Source organism: Hyperolius riggenbachi, chromosome 4, assembly GCF_040937935.1.
Source record: "Hyperolius riggenbachi isolate aHypRig1 chromosome 4, aHypRig1.pri, whole genome shotgun sequence".
NCBI classification, from domain to species: domain Eukaryota; kingdom Metazoa; phylum Chordata; class Amphibia; order Anura; family Hyperoliidae; genus Hyperolius; species Hyperolius riggenbachi.
In genome coordinates, this window is record NC_090649.1 from 481,384,904 (window position 1) to 481,410,359 (window position 25,456).

Here is a 25,456-nt window from a genome sequence, read left to right on the forward strand (position 1 = left end):
AAACCTTGCTGTGAATCCCCTATGAAGAGATGGACTAGTCCAAAAACACCATGGGCTGGAGGAAGCCCCAGGTAAGTGGATTAGTATTTTTATTTCTCCGTGAACCGTCCCTTTAAAGGATTTTTTTGATACTGGCAAGTGAGGCCTGGTTTAACTTTTTTTTTTTTGTTAAAGGGCCACAGATAATTGACACAACTGTCTATGCAGTGCAGGTTGCACGTAGCACAGTTGGTTTTTAATTATAGTGCCATTGGGAGACCAAACAAATCTCTTTTGTAGACTATTTTTTTGTGCCAGGCCTCTGGTAGGCCCACCTATTGTTTGTGTGTGTCACCGCCTCCCGAAGCTAGGACATTGATGCCCAGCCCCTCCCCCCCCCATCTCCCCACCCTGCAGTTGAGCATGATTTTCCACAAATTCACCAGGCTATCTGGGCCGCCAGTGGGACCATGGGGGGGGGGGGGGGGGGGGACCCAAAGGACGCTGCGAGACCTCGCGGGCTATGGGGGGCTGGAGAAAGCCCCAGGTAAGTCCAGATTTGTTGTTTTTTTTACTGATAAAGCCATGATTCCAACACTGCCAGGGAAAAACATTTTCTTAGGCCTTGTTCACATTGCGGTCCGATCGCGTTATTTGCGATCCATAAGGTACAGGCAGCGCTTTGCTGAGCGGATCGGAGACTAACTGCTCAGATGTGAACTCTCTCATAGGGAATCATTGCACAAGCGGTTTTAGGGCGATTTTGAAAATCGCCGGCGCTTGAAAAAAGGGCAAAAACACCCTTAGTGTGAATGAGCCCGCACAGGCTATTATCACACTGTTATATAAACTTTGTTATATAGACTTTCCAGCAAGCTCATGGTGAACCGGAACTCCCAGGAGTGTGAATAATACAGTATTTCAACAATGTTATGATGACCTCTTCAAAAAAGAAAAAAAAACATAAAAAATGAAGAATAATGCAATCTATCTGACACTGGCATCACCATCTGGTGTTGGGTGGAGCTGATCTGTTCCATAATCGCACTCTTCTTCTGTTTCTCCTTTTTAGTGGCCGGCTTTGGGACAGCTAGCCTTCACCTCTACTTTCAAGAAGGCTCCTCCCTTAAAATTGGACAAGGACAGCGACCTCCAGAAGATTCACCTCCGCAAGCCCTTAGATTCCACCTGGCCTAAAGTGAACAGCCCATATGTAGTGAACCACGCTGACCAGAACTTCACCTCTTTACAGAGAGAACTGTTTACCATCATGAATTCCTACAAGGACTTGTTCCATCCAGGCAGGATGGTAACAGCACAGGGGGAGGAGATCCGGCATGTGTACTGTCTGCACGCCCTGAACCATGTGCTGAAAGCCAACGCCCTGGTCCTCAGCAACAACACAAAGAGGAGAGATCAGAAAAGTGGGATGGATGAGGAGGATCTCCGGGACCAGGGGCTGACTAGACCTAAGGTATTCATTTATCTTGGTGCACCGTGCGTTAGAGTCCTTATCAATGAAATACCTGTAAAGGGGGCCATACATTAGCCGACCAACCAACCAATCGACCATCCAATTCGATTATTATAATCTAATTGCATGAAAATTGGTGTTGCCAAGTGCATGCCCGACCGACAAAGCGACCAATTTCGGGACAGAAATTGGCCGCACATTTGATCGCGCATGCTGGAAAATTGCGGGCCGAAGTTGGTTGGTCAGGTACGCGGCGGTACGGCGGCCGAATTGCGAACGAGCGACAAGACGATGAAACCCCCGCCGCTGCAATGTATAAATGTATGTAGTGTAGTGCATTTATACATTACCTGTCCGATGTCAGCCTCCACGCAGTTTCCCTCTATCTCGCCGGGTTCCGCATACACGCCGGCGGTGGTCTGACATCAGACGCTATGCACCGCTAGCGTGTATGCGGCTGTTACCCGCCGAGATGGACGGACACCGTGCGGAAGCTGCTACAGGACAAGTAATGTATAAATGCACACACTACATACATTTATACATTTTGGGGGCACGGGGCAGCTCAGCCGATTCCCTGATGATTTCATGCTGAAATCGGACGGGAATCGACCTGTAGTGTATGGGCAGATTCGATTAGAGATAAATTTATCTCTAATCAGATTCGATTAGAGATACATTTGTCTCTTGGTCGAATCTGCCCATAATCATTCTAATGTATGGCCACCTTAACAGAAACTTATGGTCTTTCTCTCTCAGAACAACCAATCAGCATCTCCATATGGCAGTGTTATCTGTTTGTATCCAGGTTTGTGTTGAAGGGGAAGCTGATTGGTTGCTTGGGCAAATCAAGTGGCATACAAATCCAACCAATATACTGTATTTCCCAACGTATAAGATGCACTTTTTCTCTCCCAAAAATGGGACGTCTTATATGGTGAATGCTAGGAATCCTCGACTTATGAACGTCTGCCGATATGAATCGCCGTCAGGTCGGGGATTCCCTGCACGTTTCCCCCACCTGTTTCTTCGCCCCCTTCCCATTTGTGTTTCCGTATAGCGGTGGTGTCTTAAATAATCCAACGGCTCGTACAGGGATCGCAGACCTCTCCTCTCTCTTGCTGCTCCTCCTAGTGATGGCTTCTGCTGTGTCATCAGCAGAAACCATCACTAGGTGGAGCCGCGAGAGAGAGGAGAGGTCTGCAATCTCTGGGAGCTGCTGGATTGGTTAAGACACCACCGCTATGCTGTTAATTACATGGGGTAGTGGACAGAAGGGGACACACTGGGGACAGAAGAGGACACCAATTTGGGTAGAACCTCTACAAGATGCTTCTGGAATATGGACACACCAGATTTAGTATATATATCTATATATTTTTTTTCCTGGTTTCTGCCCTTTAAACCTAGGTCTGTCTTATAGTTTGAAGCATCTTATACAGTGTAAAATACGGTACCTCCGTTTCGTACATCTCTGACCTCGTCCAGAGATACTCCCAAACTCTCTCCGCTCCTCCAGCACTCTGGATGTTCACCCCTCGCATCACTTGGTCACTTGCAAGGCTTCAGGACTTTTCCAGAGCAGCTACTCTACTCTATGGAACGCTCTCCTCCCAACAGGCTCGCCCCCACCTTCAACTCATTCAAGCAGCCTTAAGGCCAGTGGGAATCCCTATTTAAATAAAAAAAAAAGTCAGATACTCACCTAAGGAGAGGGAAGGCTCGGTCCTAATGAACCTTCCCTCTCCTCTCCCGGTGCCCTCGGTGCAGTGCAGGATCCCCCGGGGGACTTCGGGAGCACTCGGGCTCCCAAAGCATTTCCGAAGCCTCCCTTCGGCCAGGAAACAGCGGTATTTGACTGAAACGGTCGAATACCGCTACGGGGGAGCCAGGACAGCAGCGGGCACCGGGAGAGGAGAGGGAGTGCTCTATGGGACGCAGAGCCTTCCTCTCCTTAGGTGAGTATCTGACTTTTTTATTTAAATATAGGTTCCCATTCACTTTAAAGGACAGCTGAAGTGAGAAGACTATAGAGGCTGCCATATTTATCCCCTTTTAAACAGCCTGGCAGCCCTGGTGTTCTATATGGCTGCAGTAGTGAGTGAGTCACACACCAGAAACATGCATGCAGCTAATCTTGGCATACCTGACAATAATGTCAGAAACACCTGATCTGTATGTGCTTGTTCAGGGGCTATGTCTAAGGATTAGAGGCAGAGAATCAGTAGGATAGCTGCTTTATCCGGCCGTAGGAGGCTTCAGAAGTCTTCAGGGAGCCCGAGTGCTCCTGAAGAAGGGCCCTGTACTGCGCCTGCGCAAGCACACTCTCTTGCACGCTAACGTGTGCAGTATGGAGCCGCACGTCTTTGGGAGGACACGGCTCCCGAAGACTTCCAAATACCCTTTCGACGGGGGATTGAAATGGGGGGGGGGGGGAGCCAGCACAGGATAGAGGGCACCAAGAGAAAAGACGAAAGGCTCTATATGACCCAGAGCCTTCCCTCTCCTTAGGTAAGTATTTGCTTCATTTTTTTTTTTTTAAATGCGGTTCCCATTCACTTTAAAAAGAAAATAAATATGGCAGCCTCCATATCCCTCTCGCTTCAGGTGTCCTTTAGCAGCTTCAATTGAGTTATCTTGTTTGAGATAAGTGCGCTGCTTTTGACATCAGTTGGCAGAACTCGTTGTGTTTTCAACTCTTGGAATACTTTGATCTCTCTCTAGTAGCAGAGGATATAGAAACTGAAAGCAGAAGTCCTCTGTTATTGTCTCACACTGCCCCCTAGTGATCATAAATACACATTACAGTAGTACTAATTAGAAGCACGGAAAATGTAATAAACAAGAAATAAAAAATTGTGCTAAATTAAATTTGCCTGGAGCCTTTGCAAGCCTCTAAATAAATTGGCTGCTAAAGGGTTAAAGGCTCATCTTCTCCCCATTGCTATCCCGCCGTCTTCATAGCTCCATCCCCTTCCATTGAACATAATCCCCCATGATTTTTCTCCTATTTGGCATCTCCCTCCCCCATGTCTGCTCTTCTCCGCCACATATGGAATTAGTACAGTATATATACTCGAGTATAAGTCTAGAAATTTAGGTCTGATTCACTTCATAAAAGTATAGGGGTCGACTTATACATGAGTCACAGGCAGCACTGAGTAATGTGTGTACTAATAGTGACATTCCCATTAGCAGCAATTTACCCTGTGGTAAGTGATACTTTAAGGATAGGAAATGCCAAGAATATGCAGGTGTGAAAGTCCTAGCCACAACTATAAACAACAAAAAAAGGGGGAGGGGGGGAGTGAAAAATTGCAGCACTTAGGGATCTGGAGGAGGTATTGACTGCAGTTAAGGGGCAAGGAGTGGTTAATGGCTGCAATACTGTATACAGTGCAGTCATTAACCACTCCTGGTCTCCAAGTACAGCCAATAACTTTGCTGGGTAGACTTATACTTGAGTCCATAAAAAATTCCAGTTTAAGAGGGTTGAATATTGGGTTTGACTTTTATATACGAGGTTGGCTTGTATTCAAATATATATGGTAACTAATCTTCTATATTTGTGTTACATCCCTATTTTGTGTCCCATTGTTCAGCACTGTAATGCTCCTGTGCAACATTGTTTAATGTTGTACTGTCTCCCCTATGTATTGTACAGCTCTGAGAAAGTGCTTTATAAATAAAGTTTAATAATGATGGACGTCTTTGACCTGTGCATGATTAGTGAAAGCCTCTGCTTGTCCCTAGGTGCTGATTGTAGTGCCGTTCCGGGAATCGGCCTTGCGCGTGGTCCAGGTTCTCATTAGCCTCATGGAAGTCCCTGATAGGAAGGTGGATGTCAGCAACAAGAAAAGGTTTAAAGATGAGTTTGGCGCTGACCCTGAAGACCGACCTCCGAACCTGAAGAGGCCAGAAGATTACGAGGCTGTGTTTGCCGGGAACATTGATGATCACTTCAGGATAGGTAAGGCTGTTTGCGTGTTGCATTTCTGGAGGTTTTTAGAAGGAGGGCTCGTTTCCACTATAGCGAATCCGCATGCGGGCACTGCATGCGGATTCGCATAGTCAATGTAAGTGGATGGGGCTGTTTCCACTTGTGCGGCGGGAGCGTTTTTCGGTGCGGCAGAAATCTGCACGGCAGAGCCGTCAGACTTCGCGTGCGGGAGGAATGCGCGCGAATCGCCGCTAATGCATTTAATAGGGAAATCGCATGCGGCTTTGTCATGCGGATTTCCCCGCGATTTTGCGTGCGATTTCGCATGGTTTGCTATGGAGCTTTACTCAGGCAGTGACATGGTTAAATTCGCCTGGCTCCTTGCCATGCGAAATCGCGGCTAAATCCGCATGTGGAAACGCAGCCGCATGCGTTTTCTTCTGCGGTGGAATCCAGGCGATTCTGCACCGCAACAGTGGAAACAAGCCCGGAGTGTTTGGAAAGTTTGTTCTGTGTTAAAGTAAAACCGAAATGAACCTCATCTCACTAATTATAAATGCGAAAGTTTGGATGTTTGTTACTCAAACACGCAACAATGGCTGAACAGATTTGAATGAAATTTGGTGCGCACATAGTACATTACCTGGAATAACATTTAGGATACTTTTTATCCCCATAACCAAAAAGGGGGCGGAGACGTATACAAATTTCACTGGGAAGAGGTAAACTGCAGCCATTCTTACACTGTTAATGGCAGGGTTCTCAAACATTGCACAGGTGCTCACTTGGTGACTGGGATTAATATTCAGAAAAGTGGGTGGAGCCTACAAAAGCCAATCAAAAATTGCCTATTGATTTTTCAGGGGAATATTTAATTGCTGCCATTCTTGCACTGTTAATGGCACAAGCCTCAAACCTGGTACAGTTGGTCATTGGGTGACTGGGGTTCAAATTTAGAAAAGGGGGTGGAGCCACAGCCAATCAGATTTGTTTCATTTCAATGCAGATTATTGATGTCAAAGATTATTGATGTTACAAACTTGGTCATTGAGTAATTGTGTGTTAGGGTTAGAAAAAGTGGACGGAGCCAACACCAGCCAAATACATACCCGGGCAACGCCAGGCAATCAGCTAGTGAAAAAAATGAGACACGGAAAAGGAAAGCTTCTTGATACTTTAAAATCTTCCCATGTCCTCCAGACCACCGATGCGGCCCCGGACCCTTTTGATGATTGCGTCTGCACCTCCTGCTGTGCACGAGCGTGAGTGCACTGCGGTCGTGCATGAGGGGCTCCGGCTCACTGCGCAGGTGTACACTGCAGGGAGCACAGCCACATATCTAACAAGCTCCTGCCAGATATGGTCCTGGTCTGTGTCTGGCAGGAGGTCAGTCTCTAGAGGAGGGATGATCATTGAGATGCAAATACTTCCGGAATTATGCAAATATATGAAGTTTGAGAAAGGACCAATCAATCTAAACCTCAGGAAATACATTCTTGCATCGGACCAGCTATCATCCATCTCACGTCTTCAAATCACTACCGTATGGCCAGTTTTTACGCCTGCGCAGAAACAATACCACTTTTGATGATTTCCTTGAACAAGCAATGGACCTTAGAGCAAAGCTATTGGATAGGGGTTATACTCAGACAGAACTAGACCAAGCAATACAAAAAGCCAGCTTGATAGATAGGAAAGATATAGTGAAAAAGAAAAAGAGGAAAGAAACAAATAAAAACATAGGAGAGAGGTTAGTGTTCTCATTCGACTATAATCCAATGGCAGACGCAATAAGGCGCAATATTTTAGAGAAATGGAATATAATAAAACAGGATCCATCCCTGAAAGATATTTACAAAGAGCCGCCCCTGATAACTTTTAGACGAGCCCCAACCATAGGCGATAAAGTCACCTCCAGTGAGTTCACGATGCCAAAGGAACTTAACTGGCTAGAAAGAGGGCAGACCAAAGGTAATTACAGATGTGGGCATTGTTCAATTTGCCCACAATTGGGCAGAGGGAGAAACGTACGAGTGGGTCCTGTGGACACGAAAGTACAACACTTTTTTACTTGCCAAACAAAGTTCGTGGTTTATATAATATGGTGCCCATGTCATCGGTTTTATATAGGTATGACAACTAGAGAAATGAAAACGAGAGTGTTGGAGCACTTCAGATCTGTAGATTCAGGGAAAGGATGCCCAAGGCTCATAGAGCATGTCAGGATGGCTCATGGAAGCAATGTGACCTGCCTAACCTTTGCTGGCTTAGACCATATGCCAGTGCCACATAGAGGAGGAGACAGAGAACGATTACTCTTAAGAAAGGAATCAAATTGGATCATAAAAACAGATGCGATGGGCCCTTTAGGCCTGAACGAAAATATAGAAATGGCATGTTTCCTGGATCCTTAGAGTATGGTTTAGCTTTAAAAATTGAGAGTATAGAGTAGGTCCATTTATATGTCTTTACTATAGGAAGTGTTGTTGTTTTTAGGATGGGGGCGATCTCTGCGCATCGGGAGTGCCATAATGGGGCTGATTGGGACGTGGGTCTCTGACTTGCTTTGATATGTTAATCAGTAAAAAATATTCTCTCAAATGAATTCTTGTCAACGGGGGGCCACTGCCCAGTCTTAGCTCCATGAAGCCCTCAACAATTTTTTGTTGGGAGCTTTTTGCATCTCTTGATGTGCAGATATATTCCCCTATATATTTTATCTCTTTAAATTGTTAATACACCAGCCCATACCCGTTTGTGCTGCCACCTTGTGGCCATGTAGCAGATTGCTAGATCCGACTTGTAAATGGCAATCTTAAGCATGGTTTGCATACTCCCATCGATGTTCATACGCTTGCATGCGTACATCGATGTTTGTATGCGTAATTACGTAAGCATGAAACGACGCAGGGGAGCTCCGGTAGTGTGCGCATTCTCCATTGACGTCATTACGCATTCATGCGTACGTTAGTGGGAGCATGCGTACTTTTGTACGCGTAGAAGCGACGACGCGACCCGGAAATGATTCCTCATACAGTATTTAACCCGGAAACGGACAGTCGTGAATTGCCACACTGCCTCTGAAGACGCTACTGAAGCGAAACGGACGTTAGGCGGGCCGTTCCTACCACCATGCCCCACAGCCTTTACTAACCACAACGGGTATGTGCACCTTGCATGTTTTTACCGCATGAATTACCTTGTTGGAAACTTGTTGGAAACTTTTTTGCATGTTGAAAGAGCCACTGGCAATAAAGCTCTTTTTAAAGCGAGAAGCAGTGCCGGATCTTCATACATCTTTGTTGTGAACAATCTAAACCTGTGTTTAACCACTTAAGCCTATCTGGAAGAACATTCTCGTCCAGATAGGCTGCGCGCACTCCCGCTGGTCGCGTGCGCTGCCGGCTGTTAGCCCAGCGATCAATGAATGGGATTATAGCTCCTATTCATTGATTGAAGCCCCCCCCCCCCCCCCCCCCCCCCCGCAGAAAAAACGACAGCCGGCTGGGGTTTTTCGGAGTTAAAAAAAAGTTTCCCGTTCTCATTCATGTTCCTGGAAGCGTGATCGTGAGCGCTTCCAGGACTTTTTGACTGTGGCCAAATAGTAAAACTACACTCACATCCATTTTTTTTATTAAATAAATACATTTTTTTTTTACATTTAAAAGTAGCGGTTTACCTCCCGCACCAAAAATTACCCAAATAAAATTTTTAATAAAAAAGTTTTTTAATTACAATTAAAAACAACAACAAAAAAACATAGTTACCTAAGGGTCTGAACTTTTTAAATATGCATGTCAAAGGAGTGTATTCATATAATTTTCTTTTAAATATGGGCTTGTAAATAGTGATGGACGCAAATTGAAAAAATGCACCTTTAATTCCAAATAAAATATTGTCGCCATACATTGTGATAGGGACATAATTTAAGTGGTGTAATAACCGGGACAAATGAGAAAATAAAATACATGGGGTTTTAATTACGGTAGCATGTATTAATTAACCGGTTCAGCGCCGCAGTGCCGAAAATCTCATGCATCCGAGCAACGTTCACCTCCCATTCATTCGCCTATAACTTTATTGCTACTTATCACAATGAATTGATCTATAGCTTGTTTTTTCCGCCACCAATTAGGCTTTCTGTGGGTGATACATTTTGCTAAGAGCCACTTTACTGTAAATGCATTTTAACAGGAAGAATAAGAAAAAAACGGAAAAAATTCATTATTTCTCAGTTTTTGGCCATTATAGTTTGAAATTAATATACGCTACCGTAATTAAAACGCATGTATTTTATTTGCCCATCTGTCCCGGTTATTACACCATTTAAACGATGTCCCTATCACAATTTATGGTGCTGATATTTCATTTAGAAATAAAGGTGCATTTTTTCAATTTGCGTCCATCACTATTTATAGGCTTATAACTTTAAATAATATAATAACATATTCTCTTGACATGCATATTTAAAAAGTTCAGACCCTTGGGTAACTATTTATGTTGTTTTTGTTTTTGTTTTTTTAATTGTTTTTTTTTTTTTTTTTATAAAAAAAGTGTATGTGGGTAATTTTTGGTGTGGGAGGGAAACTGCTAATTTTAAATGTAAAATAATGTTTTTTTTTAATCAAAAATGTATGTGGGTGCAGTTTACTATTTGGCCACAAGATGGCCACAGTGAAAAAAGTCCTAGATGCGAACCAGCTCGCATCTAGGAACTAAAATGCTGAGGAGTTGTTTCCTGGGGGCAGAAATACCGCGCTCTCTGGAGAGAAAGCGTCGGTATTTCTGCGGGGAAGTTAGATCGGTGAATGGGAATTATATTCCCATTCACTGATCGGGGGGCTAGCGGCAGGCAGCGGGAGCGCGCGCGGGGGCGCGCCAGATCGCGCGCACGAGCCGGCGGCAGCACCAGTGCCTATCTGGACGAGGAAACTCGTCCAGATAGGCCGAACTGGTTAAACTATAATGGCCAAAAATTGAGAAATGATTTGTTTTCAATTTCTTTCTTAATATTCCTGTTGGAATGGATTTAGCATAAAGTAATTCTTAGCAAAATGTATCACCCAAAGAAAGCCTAATTGGTGGCAGAAAAAACAAGATATAGAACAATTCATTGTGATGAGTCGTGATAAAGTTATTGGCAAATGAATGGGAGGTGAAAGTTGCTCAGATGCAAAAAATGAACAAAACTGTGGGCTTAAGTGGTTAAATTGATTGGTCTATTTTCAAACGGCATACATTTGCATCAACTCAGAAAAATTTGCATATCTGTGATCATCCCGCGCACACGCTTCACCCCTCCTCTGGATTGTCTTGCCACAACACATCCGTCACTCGCCAACCTTTGTTACCTCTAATCGCTCTCTAAAAACTAATTTGTTCCGACAAGCATATGCGCTACCTTAGGCCACTTCCCTTTGTCCTAAGACCAAATTGCACTCCTACTAGGTATCCTAAAACACACTGCCTCTATATATTTGTTGCATACTACCCCTCCGCTTGTCCCCTCCCCCCTCCCATTTCCTTTAGATTATAAGATCCCAAGGGCGGGGCTCTCTCCCCCTTTTGTGTCTTGGAAATCATTATACATTTTATTTATCATGTTACTTTTATCACTGTCATTACCACTTCTGTATTTTGTATTCTGTATGCTGTATCATTTTTTGTATTTTGTCACTAATTATGTATCTTGTATATTGGTGTACACCATTGTCTGTATTATTATGTACCCCATGTTTGTTTCTTACTTTGTACAGCACCACGGAATATGTTGGCGCTTTATAAATCAATAATAATAATAATAATAATCCCTACTCTGGAGGATCCAGAGACTTTCCTCTTCATAGGTAAGTATCTCACTTTTTTTCAGTAAGATAGCCTTAGGTACAGTTTAACCTCCCTGGCAGAGTTTTAGGGTCTTAAAGCGGTATCATTTTTTCCATGAGCTTTTAGACCTTAAAATTCAGAAAAAAAAATCATACCCATAGAACAGCAGCCCCTGCACAGAACCCGCTTCTTCGGGATCCAGCGCTGCAACTCTTCCTCCAGTCCTCCAGGTGGTGCTCTACCCCTATAATGAGATCTCCTGTCTGAAATTGGGCCCAGGCAATGTTTTTTTTCCCCTAAAGATAGGTGCTGGGGGATTAATGTCTTAACTCCAACTGCCCTGCCCCCCCCCCTCCATGTCCAGCTCCCAGCCCACAACCACTGTGAAAAGAGATGTAATCTAATCCAGACAGGCAGACACACATCTGAAATAAGAAATATAGCAAACAGACATAAAACAGGCTGCAGCTGTTCTACTGTGTCTCCTCTCTGCTACACACTGTGAAAAGAGATGTCATTTGATCCGGGCAGGCAGAGGGCATGGGAGGGAGGGGCAGGCTGAAGGGGAGGACACAATGCTGAGGGTGCACTTGCAAGTCTTCCACATGAGGAGAAAGATGGAGGTTCTTCTACAGATCTAAATGGGGAGTCTTTTCTATCCACTATGCTGTACCAGATGTAAACTTAATATGTTCATCAACTGCAGACATGCATAGACTACATATATGTATTGCCATTCAAACCTTTTTTTTTTTTCTCTGGAGGTGGTCTTTAATTGATTACACTGTCTCCTCTTTCCTCCCCAGGCATTGCCATTCTGCAGAAAAGCATGAGGCTTTACTCTCCGTTCTACTCTTCGGACATCATCGTCGCCTCTCCGCTCGGCCTGCGGACCATCATCGGCAGCGAGGGGGAGAAGAAACGGGATTTCGATTTTCTCTCTTCCATAGAAATCCTCATCATTGATCAAGCTGATATCTACCTGATGCAGAACTGGGAGCATGTTCTGGTAAATAACCGATAGATAAAGCAGAAAGCTGGTATATCAAGATAAGTGCAAAGAAAAAAAGCAGAGGAAAAGGAAAGCAAATATCCGTAGCAGCCAATCACAAAGCTTATCTTTTACAGATTAAACCTGATTGGATGTTCTGGAGAGCTGTTCTGCATGTTCTGGATCTTTCTTTGCATTAACTTTTTTAAAGAGAAGACACAGTCCGTGGGAGTACTTATCTCAGGAGAGGAAGCCTCTCGAACCTAATGAGGCTTCCCCCGGACAAGCATGTTGGCTGTGGTGCGGGTGCAGTAGTGCCGATGTAAACATTTTACCTTCGGCGGTCCTGCGCAGTAATAGCTTTCCGATGGACTCCGGTAGAAGTAGCCTAGTCTGATCAGGTCCACTCTACTATGCAGGAGTGAGTCGCCTGCGAGCGGACTGACTGTTCAAAAAATGTTAAAGCCTGATAAAAAAAAATTGGCTTGCGACGTACGCTGTGTTTTAGACTTTGGCCCCTTATGTGATTGTGTTTGACACCCCTGGCCTAGAGGGTGGTGGGGTGAAGACACTAGGGGAGTAGAGGAAGGGTTAGCAGATGAGGCAGTGAGCTGAAAGAGACCCTGTACTAAAAAAAAAGTCCCCGCGGGGGCTACTTACCTTGGGAGGGGGAAGCCTCAGGGACCCAATGAGGCTTCCCCCTCCCCTGTAGCTGCAGGCAATCCAGCGCTGGCTCCCCCGAAGTCTCTGGCAATTCTCCCCGACAAGCTGACAAGGTTTGGTATATTTACCTTCCCTGGCTCCAGTGGGGGCGCTGTTGCGGCTCTCAGCACGGAGATAGCAGAAATAGCCGATCTCTGTCGGGTCCGCTCTACTACGCAGGCACAGGAGACTTGCGCCTGCACAGTAGAGCGGATTGACAGCGATCGGCTATTTCCGCCTATCTCCGAGCGGGAGAGCAGAACTGCACCTGTGCTGGAGCTGGGAAGGTAAATATTTACATCCCCGCTATTCGGAGGAGCACAGCGAGACCGCCGTGGGAAACAGGAGGACAGGGGAAGCCTCGATAGGATCCGGGGGCTTCCCCCACCCGAGGTGAGTACCCCCAGGGAACTTTTTTTAGTTACAGGTTTTCTTTAAAATCTAGCTATAGCAGATTACAGGCTCGTTTGAACAGGTGTAACTTGAGGGTACGTTTGAAAATTTCCATGGTTGCTTTTTTAATGTTCATTTTGTCTCTTTTTCAGCACTTGATGTCTCACCTCAACCTCCAGCCCACAGACTCTCACGGAGTAGATTTCTCCCGCGTCCGCATGTGGAATCTCAGTAACTGGGCCAAATACTATCGGCAGACATTGCTGTTCAGCTCCCTGCAAGAGCCGCAGATAAACTCTGTATTTACAAGCATTGCTTTAATTACAATGGCCAGGTACGTTAATCCAAGATTGAGCAGGAAACAGTGTGGAAAACTCAGTTTCTAGAGTGGCAAGACATAGAGGCCAGTCCTGTGTGACAGGTCATGGCAACCGCCAGCTATACTTTCATGATATCGTGATGCTGTCATGCTGATTGATTGTGATTGGTCACTGCGCTCTTTCCTTGATATTTCTTTAGTTGCTATTATAGAAAAATGGTTTTGTTTTTTTTAAAGAAAAACTAAACTGAGAGGGATATGGATGTTTCATTTTAAACAATATCAGTTGCTTGTCAGTCCTGCTGATCTCTTTGGCTGCAGTAGTGGCTGAATTACACACCTGAAACAAGCATGCAGCTAATCCAGTCTGACTTCATGCTTGTTGAGTGGTTGGGGCTAAAAGTATTAGAGACGCAGGATTAGCAGGAGAGTCAGGAAATTGTTATTATTTTAAAAGGGAAAATCCATATCCTTCTCGGTTTAGGTTCCCTTTAAAAACATACCGTATTTTTCGGCATAGAAGACGATCCGACATATAAGATGCACCTTGGTTTAGAGGGCAAAAATAAGGAAAAAAAACATAACTAAACCTAGGTACGTCTATATTGCAGGGGCATCTTATGGAACTTTTAAGCCCTAAAACTGTCTAAGCTACTCTATCTACACTCCATTGCCCATATACAGTTCACTAATCCCTGCTACCTTAACAACTAAGCTACACAGCAATACAATACAAAACACTACACAACACATTAATACACTTCACTACACAACACAACATATTAATACACTATGCTACATTACACTATGCTACACTACGCTGCACTAACACAACACATCACTTCAATACTCTTCACTACACTGCAATGCACTGACTCAAAGTGAACACACCACTACACTACACTGTACTGTACTACACTAACGCTAAACTGCACCACAATTTCACATTATGTAATACTACACCTGTTCCTGCAGCCACGCTCCTCTCTTCCTCACTCCAGCCGCGATCCTCTTCTCCCTCTACCCGTGCAGTTCTCTGATGCCGCCTCCACTGCTAGGCCCCCTGTTCCTCCGGGCCTCCTGTAAAGAAGATTAAAACAATCATTAGTGGCATTTCCCCCTTCTCCAGCCGCGATCCGGTCACGCGATGCCACTCCCGGAAAGCCGCCGCGTCCTCTGCCGCTATACCGCTGGGTGTTCCATCCTCCTGTCTTCCTCCTACTTCCTCTTTACGGCACGTGCATAAGGTTACGCATGACGCGGCTGCATGTGCCGTAAAGAGGAAGTAGGAAGACGGGAGGATGGAACACCTGGCGGTGTAGCGGCAGAGGAGGCGACGGCTTTCCGTGAGTGGCATCGCGTGACCGGATCGCGGCTGGAGAAGGGGGGATGCCACTAATGATTTTATCTTCTTTACAGGAGGCCCGGAGGAACAGGGGGCCTAGCGGTGGAGGCAGCATCAGAGAACTGCACGGGCAGAGGGAGAAGAGGATTGCGGCTGGAGTGAGGAAGAGAGGAGCGTGGCTGCAGGACTGGTAAGCCTTCCCTGCGCACTCTGCACCAATTTTTTGGTGTATTTGGCATATAAGACGCACCCACTTTTAACCCCCTGACTTGGGGAAGAAAAAGTGCGTCTTATATGCCGAAAAATACGGTATTTATTTTTTCATTAATAAAAAATAAAATGAAAACTGCAGCAGCATTGTAATACCACCAAAAGAATGGTCTATTTGTGAGACAAAATGCGGGTAAAATTCATTTGGGTGCTACGTTGTATGACTGAGCAATAAACCGTTTAAGTTGTGAGGTGCCAAATTGTAAAAAAATATCCTGGTCACCAGCGGGGTATAAACCTCTGGTCCTCAAGTGGTTAAGGGCACCTGACGGTACTTTGATAGGTTTAGTGTAAGTTCAGGTGTGCTTTAAAAAGGGGCCCATATACCTAACGATTTTCCCGCTGATATACAGCAGATTCGATCACTGTGATCAAATCTTCTGTGAAATCGTTGCGCAAACGCTGACAGAACGATTGATTTCCGTCTGAAATCAATCATTCCCGTCGATCCGTCCGTGCAGAAGATTTTGCTCAATCAGCGGCGGGTCGGGAGTGCGTCGATAGTGGCGTTCCAATGCCCGACGACCAACGCAATACAGCAGCAATACATCACTTGCTCCGGCCGGCGCGAGTCCCCCAGTCACCGCTGTCTTCTTCTCTGCTGGGTTCCGGGTTCCGGACCGGCTGGCTTCACTTCCTGTCCCGTTAAACTTCCCCGGACAGAAAGAAGTGAAGCCAGCCGGTCCGGAATTCAGACAGCGGAGACCAGGGGACTCGCGCCGGCCGGAGCAGGTAATGTATGCGGGGGGGGGGGGGGGGGGGGGGGTTTGGCGGCGTCAGCGGCAGCTCCACAGATTGAGATCGGTTTCAGGCTGAAATTGATTCACAATCTGTTTGCAGTAAAGGCAGCCATACGATCCCTCTCTGATCAGACAGGAATCTATCTGTTGGTCGATCTGATGGCAAATCGACCAGTGTATGGCCACCTAAAAACTAACCTAAACCCAGGATTTCCTTTCTGCTCTAAAAGATAAGCAACTTCATAATATCCTTTCCCGAAAATCATTTTTTTAAACAGCAGCATCTCTGTGGAGTAGGCAGTAACAGTTACTTCCGGGTTTCATGGAAGCACATACAGGATTAAAGTGGACCTGAACTCCTCTCTGCTCTAAAAGATACACAACAGCATAATAACCTTTAGGGCTCGTTTCCACTATAGCGAATCCGCATGCGGCCACTGCATGCGGATTCGCATACTTAATGTTAGTGGATGGGGCTGTTTCCACGTGTGCGGCGGCGGCGTTTTTCGGCGCGGGGAAAATCTGCACGACAGGGTCGTGCAGATTCGCGTGCGGCAGGAATGCGGGCGAATCGCCGCTAATGTATTCAATAGGGAAATCGCATGCGGCTTCAACTCCTCAGTTTATAGTTTATCACCTTGCTGAAAGAATCTTGTTGATATGGTGGTAAGGGGTTAAAGATTCTAGCAATGTGTGTTTATTATCTTTGCTTCTCTTTACTGATAAAGATACTAATAATGCTAATTGTAAACAGTGGTCTGCCCCTCTCTGCAGCTTGTAAAGTGGATGCAGCCTGGAGTGAATCGCCTCAAGCAGGCAGCCAGTCTGAGTGTAAACACAGACTACTGTTATAGCTAGTTATATTCCAGCAATATTCCAGCTCATTTAGTTACCTGTTACCACCGCAGATCAGCCTATTTCTCCTCATGTCTCCTGCATGCTGTGAGTGACACAGTGAAATATAATTGTGAGCTGTGTGACAGAGTAACCAAGCAGCTCAGGGTGACCCAAACTACTATGAGCTGCGTGAGAAATGAATTTTTAAGCAGGGATAGTGAGAGAGACCTGGGTGAATAATTAAAGTGCCCCTAGCACTAGTGGTAATGTGTACACTAATATAGAGTATTAAAAAAAAAAGTCGTTTCAATCGATAGTACTCCTTTAACCGTGCAGCAACCCCCCCCCCCCTCCCCCCCACCAAACATATAAGCATACTGTCAAAGTTTACAGAACCTCAAATGACTCCTATGTTTATTCTAAATTACATACATTGGGCTGCCCGGTATTAACAGGACAACCCTTGTTTATTTGTTGTAAAATATTACACGTGCTGCGCACCATTTCTATGTATTTTAATTGTTTCTAATAAAGGTTATATAGCTTGTCACCAAAGCACAGATCAGACAGAGGTGTCAGCTCAAATTACTGTGATTTATTACTGGCCGATAAGAGAGAAGTTATATGCCTGTTATCTCTAAATACAAACGGGGTGGGTTTTTCTGTGTTTTTACTTCTCTCCTGTGGAAAAGTTCAGGTCCTCTTTAATCATCCAGCAAATACATGGTGGTGGGTGGCCCTGATGACGATTTCACATCAAATACATCAAATACACTTACTGGAAGTCATATAACTTGTATCACGATGACCCACTGCGTCAGATATGCTTTTTGATAACGTTTAGGTCACAGTGACACAATTATTTGTTGTGATTTAAACTATGTGGAAGTGCATGTGACAGGAAATGGCCATTAGGCCACACCCTCATTTTGTATTTGCTGAAGTGATTGGCTGTTAAAACTGTAGCACATTCAAGTAGCCAGACAATTGGCGAAACGTGAGATTTGTGTCTGTGCGCTGGTAGAGGTAAGGAAAGATGACGGGAGTCTCACGTTCAATTGGCATAAGTGAAGAATGATCACTGTTATTGGCTGTAACAGTGATCCCATAAAAAAAAGAACAGATAGGATCAGGCAATATGTTCACATGTAAGTGAGCGTGCGCATGGGAATGTGCACACGAGTGCCTGCACACACACACACGAGGACCTGGGGCAGCACATGCAGGATCGTTTGTACATATGCACAATCGTGTGTGGAGCGATTGTGCTCAGCGGTGGTGAAACGTGAGACTCGTGTCCATGAGCGGGTAGAGGTAGGAAAAGAGGACAGTCTCTTGTCCAATTGGTGTAAGTTTAGAATGTTCAAAGATAAAACCAACAACAAAAAAACAGGCATTGATTGGTTTAGGGAATATGTTCCCTTGCACCAATCAGTGCTGCTTTGAGAGTTGTTGGGCTGTAACAGGGAGTTGCCTGTCTAACCGTGATCATTACAAAAAAGGGGCACAGATTGGCTCAGGGAACATATGTTCCCTTGCACCAATCATGCTGTGCATGCTATCGGGAACAGCGGCAGCACAGACACCTGATGCATTACAACATCCTGTTTGCAGCTAAGAGGCTCACACAACACGTTTTAATGCGTTTGTTTGAAAGGAGTGGTTGAAGAAACATAAATAAGGGTAAGCGTATTATACCTTACCATATTCTTTAGTTAGGATTTAAATTGCTTTGTATCTTTATTCCGGCAGGTTGCTGTGAAGAACATGCCTGTGACGGGCTCCATATCTCAGGTGGTGGTTCAGCTCCCGCATGTGTTCCAGCGACTGGAGGCAGACAGCTTGCTTTCTGTGATAGATGCCAGGTAAGGTTAAGGCAGCAAAGTCCATGAACCCCTTACACACAAATACAGCATTCATTCAAACATAATATGGAACCACTATAACTACAGCCAAGTAAAAAACAGAGGTTTTAGTTCACATTATCTTACGTAGTCACAAGTGCCACACAGAGACCCATCTGGGTAAGCGTGTGTCCAAACTCTGGCCCTGTAACATGCATAGTGCAGCATGCAAGCATACAGTGCATCTACTTATCAAACCAATGAACCTCCCTGGCGGTATGCCCGACAGTGTAGCTTCGCTATGGGGAGGATCGGAACTGCGCATGACGTCGTCGATGTCATGTCCGATCATCGCCATAGCGACGAGTGATGCTGATTTGGAAGCGAGGCCCGCGGGATCGCGGACAGGTGAGTGTTTTGCCGGTGGCGATTCGGGTCGGAGAGGTGCCGAGGGGTCTTGGGCAGCACAGTTAGCTAGCCTAGTGCTAGCTAACATGAAAAAAACCCATTTCATTAAAAAAAATCCCTCCCGCGGACGCAGCCACGTAAACTGCGTGACGCCAGGGAGGTTAAAGTGTACCCGAGGCGACATGTGACATGAGATAAACATGTGTATGTACAGTACTAAACATATTAATAACCAGGCTGTTTTACTTGTTTTATTTTGCTGCCTGAAATAGTTCATTTTTAAAGAGACTCTGTAACATCAAAAACATCCCCTGGGGGTACTCACCTCGGGTGGGGGAAGCCTCTGGATCCTAATGAGGCTTCCCACGCCGTCCTCTGTCCCACGGGGGTCTCGCTGCAGCCCTCCGAACAGCCGGCGACAGACCCGACTGTAAATTCAATATTTACCTTTGCAGGCTCCAGCGGGGGCGCTGTGGCTGCTTTCGGCTCCGAACTACACGGAAATACCCGATCTCAGTCGGGTCCGCTCTACTGCGCAGGCGCCGGAAACTTGCGCCTGCGCAGTAGAGCAGACCCGACGGCGATCGGGTATTTCCGCCTACTTCGGAGCCGACAGCCGTCAGAGCGCCTGCGCAGGAGCCGGGAAGGTAAATATTGACGTCATCTTTCACGGAGGGCTTCAGCGAGACCCCTGAGGGACGGAGGACGGCGTGGGAAGCCTCATTAGGATCCAGAGGCTTCCCCCACCCGAAGTGAGTACCCCCCAGGGGATGTTTTGATGTTACAGATCCTCTTTAAGGCTGCAAATGACAGCTTCTGTCTTGTCAGAACCTTGTCAGGAATATAGTAAACATCACTGATAAGCAAATTACAGCCATAAAATTCTTTTGTGGCAAAATACATTTTCTACATATTTCTGAGAGCAGATGGAGAGAGAAAGGGTCAATATAGTTTATGTATTTTCATTTAGGGACACTTAATAGACTGCAACTGAGCAGAGACAATAAAACATTCAGTCTACTTTCTAAATGTTTTTTAATATAAAATAAAATCCTGGGATGTCTTAAAAAGTCAGTTTTAGGAGTACGAGGATAAATATAATTGTTTATCTCATCAATTTATTTTCACCTCGGGTTCAGTTTAAGGGCTAGTTCATACTGGGCGCTTTGACAGCGATTTGCTGGCGCTCAGCAAAGCACTGCTGCTAATGCAAGTCAATGGTAGTGTTCACACTGTAGCGATCAACAGTGATTAGTGATTTGCTGAAATCCCAAAGATGATGCATGCAGCATTTTTGGAGCGATTGCATTTACATGTTAAAGAATCACAAAACGCAATCACTCGAAAAATCACTTTCCTGTACAGTGAAAAACGGTGTTTTACAGATCGCCAGTGACGAGCGCAGCCGCACCGCACAAGTACATGGCGGCTCACACCCGCGCATTAGTTCGTAGCTGCCACTTGGGCTAAGCGGGAAAAAGCAGAGCCCATTAGGCTGAGCTCCACTGACAAATCCTTCTTGACGGGCTTTGGAGGGATCTAACCCCGGAACAGTGAGAAGTGGGGTGTAAGGTAATCCTATGGAATATCCAAAAGCTTCCCTCAATTTAGTTCCCATTTGGGGCATATTGTTAACTCTTCCGACTCTAAAGGTAAAGTAATTTGGGGTCCAGTGATCACCAGAACCACAAATTACCCATGCGCGGGCCGCGGACTATAGCATTGCTGTTATAGCGCTGTTTTCGGAGCACGGCACAGAAACCACCTGTGCATGTGTATTTATGTATGTTTTCTAAATGATAATGAGCTTATCCTCCCTCCAGGTTCAAGTTCTTCACTGGCAAGATCCTGCCGCAGTATCGGGACGCCATCATGTCGCACACGCTGATCTATATTCCTTCCTACTTCGACTACGTGCGACTCAGAAACTACTTCAAGAAGGAGGAGCTGAACTTCACTCACATCTGCGAATACACGGATAAGCCGGGGATCTCCAGGGCGCGGCAGTTCTTCCTGAAGGGGGAGCGGCAGTTCCTGCTGGTCACTGAGAGGTTTCACTTCTATAAGAGGTGGGAGAGACTGAGGGGGGTTCAGCTGGAAGGAGGGGGGGGTTGCAATGAAGGGTAACAATACTGAGGGAGCTGACCTTGCGGGCGGGGTGTGCAGTGAGGGGATAACGGTACTGAGGGAGCTCGGGGGGGGGGGGGGGGCTGCGTGTGCAGTGAAGGGAAACCATGATGTCTAACCTGCAGCTACATACAGAGAGCTTCACAAATCTCCCTAATTTCCTAACCCTATAAATAATTCAATCCTCTCCCCCGCTGGTATTCCATAGATCCCCTTGAGGCCCCAATTTATGACAACATGCTGGGGTCTTAAAATGTACCCGAGGTGACATATGATGAGATAAACATGTGTATGTACAGTGCAAACATATTAACCATCAGGCTGTTTTACTTGTTTTGTTTTACTGCTTGAAAGAGGGAATTCCAAGGCATGGAAGTGACAGCTTCTGTCTTGTCGGTACCTTGTCAGGAATATAGGCCCAGTGCACACGGAGCTGTGATCCGCCAACCGCATCCGCCTGTGAAAACGCTTGGCTAATGTATCTATGGGATGGTGCACACCAGCGGTTTGAGGTTTTTGCAAACCGCAAATGTGCCTCCTGCTGCACGTTTGCGGTTTGCAGAAGTGTTTCTCAATGTAAAGTATAGGAAAAACGCAAACCGCTCTGGAAAACGCTACATCAGGGCAGTTTTTCAGGCATTTTTGTTACAAAAGCTGTTCAGTAACAGCTTTACTGTAACAATATATGTAATCTGCTACACAAAAACCCTCCCAAAAACGCTAGGCATGTATAGAAAACCTCCAAACATGGCTAGAATTACTCTGAAATCTGCTCCAAAAACCACTAGCGTTTTGAGGATCTGCTAGCGGTTTTGGTGTGCACTGGGCCATAGTTAACATCACTGATAAGCAAATTACAACCATAAAAGTGTTCCTGGCAGAATACAACTTCTGAGGACAGGGAGAGATAAAATACAAAAACTGTTGACCTTTTTCTAACTCTGAGACTCTTAATAGGCTTCCACTGATTAGAGGCAGTAAAACATTCAACCTACTTTGTAAATGTTTACTTATAAAAGAAAACCATGGGATACTTAAAAAGTAATTTTTAGGAGTAGGAGGATAAATATGGTTTATCTTTTAGTTTATTTTCCCCTCGGGTTGACTTTAACGGTTTTTGGAGGAGTGCACCTGCATCCATTGCAGTGACCTTGCCTCCCACATGTAAGGGTGTCTGAAAGAGCATGGAAAAACGGAGTCTGTCAAAACTTTAAACCTGGATTTTTAATGTTGATTCCAGAAAAGTTGTATTTAGGATTAGGACTATAAAATAGCTACAACGGTTTAGCTCCGTCGTTTTATGTTCACTTCAGATTTGCTTTCATTCCAGATTAATTCTCTTTCTTTCAGATATACACTGAGAGGCATCAGGAACCTGATCTTCTATGAGCTGCCCACCTATCCGCACTTCTACAGCGAGGTGTGTAACATGATGAAGGCGTGGAACCGTGGCGAGGAGGCCACATGGACGTGCACGGTCCTGTACTCCAAGTACGACGCGCAGAGACTGGCCGCCGTGGTGGGAGCAGAGAGGACGGCGCAGATGCTGCAGTCCAAGAAGAGCGTCCATCTCTTTGTCACCGGAGAGAACAGCTGACCTGGGAACAGCAAAGACCTCGCAAGGAACACTTTATATTCTGTTGTGCAGAAGAACCTTTCCTTACAGGCTGAACATATCCATTGATTCCACCTCTGCCCTGATTACCGTATTCTATGCAGGGCAGCCAGTGGTGTGTATTGTATAACAAGAGGCCCTGCTGGTTCAAGTTGGCAAGAGAACCACTTAAGTCTTACATCACTTCCAGGTAGCAGCTGGCTCATCCTGCTGCGTGGATTGGTTGCTCCTTTTGTTTTTAGTATATTTCTATTGGTGGAGGCTGAATCAGGTCCTTTTTGCTTTGTACATACCTCTTCTTTCCATCCCTCTCTGATTAGTTGGCCTAGCGCTGCTTCCTCCTTTGTGATTGGCTCATTATACGTGAGCCTACTATATAAGGGGCAAAATTGTGATAGTTTTGTCAGAAGCATTGCTGGCTTGATAAAGGGAGGACGTCCCCCCGAAACATTGCTGTTCTGATTCATTGGCCGCTTGTTTATGCTGTTATTTGCCTTTTTTGTCGTTGCCTGAATAAAAGAGCTGACAGAGTGACAGTGTTTCTAGTTGAAACATGGTCAGATTGATCTAGGGTACAACAACAACCCACGGACATCCCTCCCCCCTTTTATTAGCATAGGGCCTCCTCCTTGGATCTAGTGGCTGGTCACACACACACACACACACACACACACACACCCCACACACCACACACACACCACACACACACACTTACACACCTTTCCCCCTGACACCATCTCCCCATGCAGAGAAGCTCAGTGGGGCAGGGTAATATTTACCTGCTCCAGTGTTGCATCGTGTCTCTTCTGTTCTTCCTGGCAGCTGCACGCTCTATACTTCCACACCTCCTTCTCCCGATCACGTGACACGCCTCATGAGCCAGAGGTATAGAGCATGTGACTGTCAGGAAGGTCAGAAAAGACCCAAAGCAGCACCGGAGCAGGTGAATAATAAACTGCTCCACTGCACTACTCTGGAGAAGGGGGAGGAGTGTTCCCCTCATGGTCACTATAGTTACGTCACTTGGTTTGAAACTGTGCAATAAATGTAAAATCTTAAAGAGACTCTGCACTAAAAAAAAATGCCCCTGTGGGGTACTCAAGTCGGGAGGGGGAAGTCTCTGGATCCTAATGAGGCTTCCCCGTCGTCCTCCGTCCCACAGTGGTCTTGCTCTGGCCCTCCGAATGCACAGCCGACAATTTGTCAGGCTGTGTAATATTTATCTTTTCTGGCTCCAGCAGGGGGCGCTGTTGCGGCTCTCGGCTCGGAAATATGCGGAAATAGCTGATCTCAGTCAGGTCCGCTCTACTGCGCAGGCGACTTAAAACTGTAAAATGCACAGTGCTCAATATGCAGGGATTTGCATGCAATACAGTCATCAGTCAAGGCAGCTCCAGATAGCAGCCATGCACAAGCCAATTCACAGATTATAGGCAGTTTTATCATTCAGCAGCCATGCACAAGCCAATTCACAGATGATAGGCAGTTTTATCATTCAGCAGCCATGCACAAGCCAATTCACAGATGATGAGCAGTTTCCTCAGCAGCCATGCACAAGCCAATTCACAGATGGGCAATTTCCTCAGTTAGCAGCCATGCACCAGCCAATTTACAGATGGGCAGTTTCCTCAGCAGCCATGTACAAACCAATTCACAGATGATAGGCAGTTTCCTCAGTTAGCAGCCATGCACAAGCCAATTCACAGATGGGCAGTTTCCTCAGTTAGCAGCCATGCACCAGCCAATTTACAGATGGGCAGTTTCCTCAGCAGCCATGTACAAACCAATTCACAGATGATAGGCAGTTTCCTCAGTTAGCAGCCATGCACAAGCCAATTCACAGATGGGCAGTTTCCTCAGTTAGCAGCCATACACAAGCCAATTCACAGATGGGCAGTTTCCTCAGTTAGCAGCCATGCACAAGCCAATTCACAGATGGGCAGTTTCCTCAGTTAGCAGCCATGCACAAGCCAATTCACAGATGGGCAGTTTCCTCAGTTAGCAGCCATGCACAGTTTCCTCAGTTAGCAGCCATGCACAAGCCAATTCACAGAAGATGGGCTGTTCAGTAAGCGAGCAAACACCCGCATCTAAGCTAGATCAAAATGCTCAGAGCTCAATATGCAGGGATTTGCATGCAATACCGTAATCGGGCAGCAGCTTAGGTCTCACCAGTTGATTCAGCTTGCTGACCTTATCCCAGGCACTGGCCGGTGCTTTTGAGGTAATTCAAGCAAGCCCAGAGTAGCATGCAGATAGTGAGCAGCCCGTTCACCGATCACGGCTCACGGGTGACTGGCGCATGCGCCCGCCTACTTTCCACTATAGCAGGTGCCAAAAAACAGGTTCACTATAACCGAGGTTCTATTTTATCCGGGTTTACTATAACCAGTGTTACTCCTGTATACTTATAATGCTGTTGTTGTTTGGCCAGAAGCTGTACATTGTTTACTATACCTGAAGTTTTACTACTGTACAGTCAGACTGTGATATCCATTCCACATACCCTTTATTTGTTCAGTGGGAATAGGAAGCCCATATTCCACTCTTAGAATGCCAGGACTTCCAGATGTTCAGCCTGTCTGTTGTGGTTGTACCAACCTTAGCAAAAGAAAGTACATGACAGTCATGCAGCACTTGTTGTAT

General features: G+C 45.7%; 1 protein-coding gene across 1 annotated transcript in view; it reads left to right on the forward strand.

Annotated features, from left to right (window-relative positions):
* UTP25 (UTP25 small subunit processome component) overlaps positions 1-24,824 on the forward strand; it is an 84,900-nt gene extending 60,076 nt beyond the window's left edge. Inside the window, 8 exon segments of the mRNA XM_068232988.1 lie at positions 1,052-1,453; positions 5,207-5,423; positions 12,026-12,228; positions 13,458-13,608; positions 13,611-13,639; positions 18,569-18,681; positions 20,892-21,137; positions 22,546-24,824. Coding sequence (XP_068089089.1) covers positions 1,052-1,453; positions 5,207-5,423; positions 12,026-12,228; positions 13,458-13,608; positions 13,611-13,639; positions 18,569-18,681; positions 20,892-21,137; positions 22,546-22,792 — 1,608 coding nt within the window. The 3' untranslated portion in view covers positions 22,793-24,824.
* The last annotated feature ends 632 nt before the right edge of the window (positions 24,825-25,456 follow it).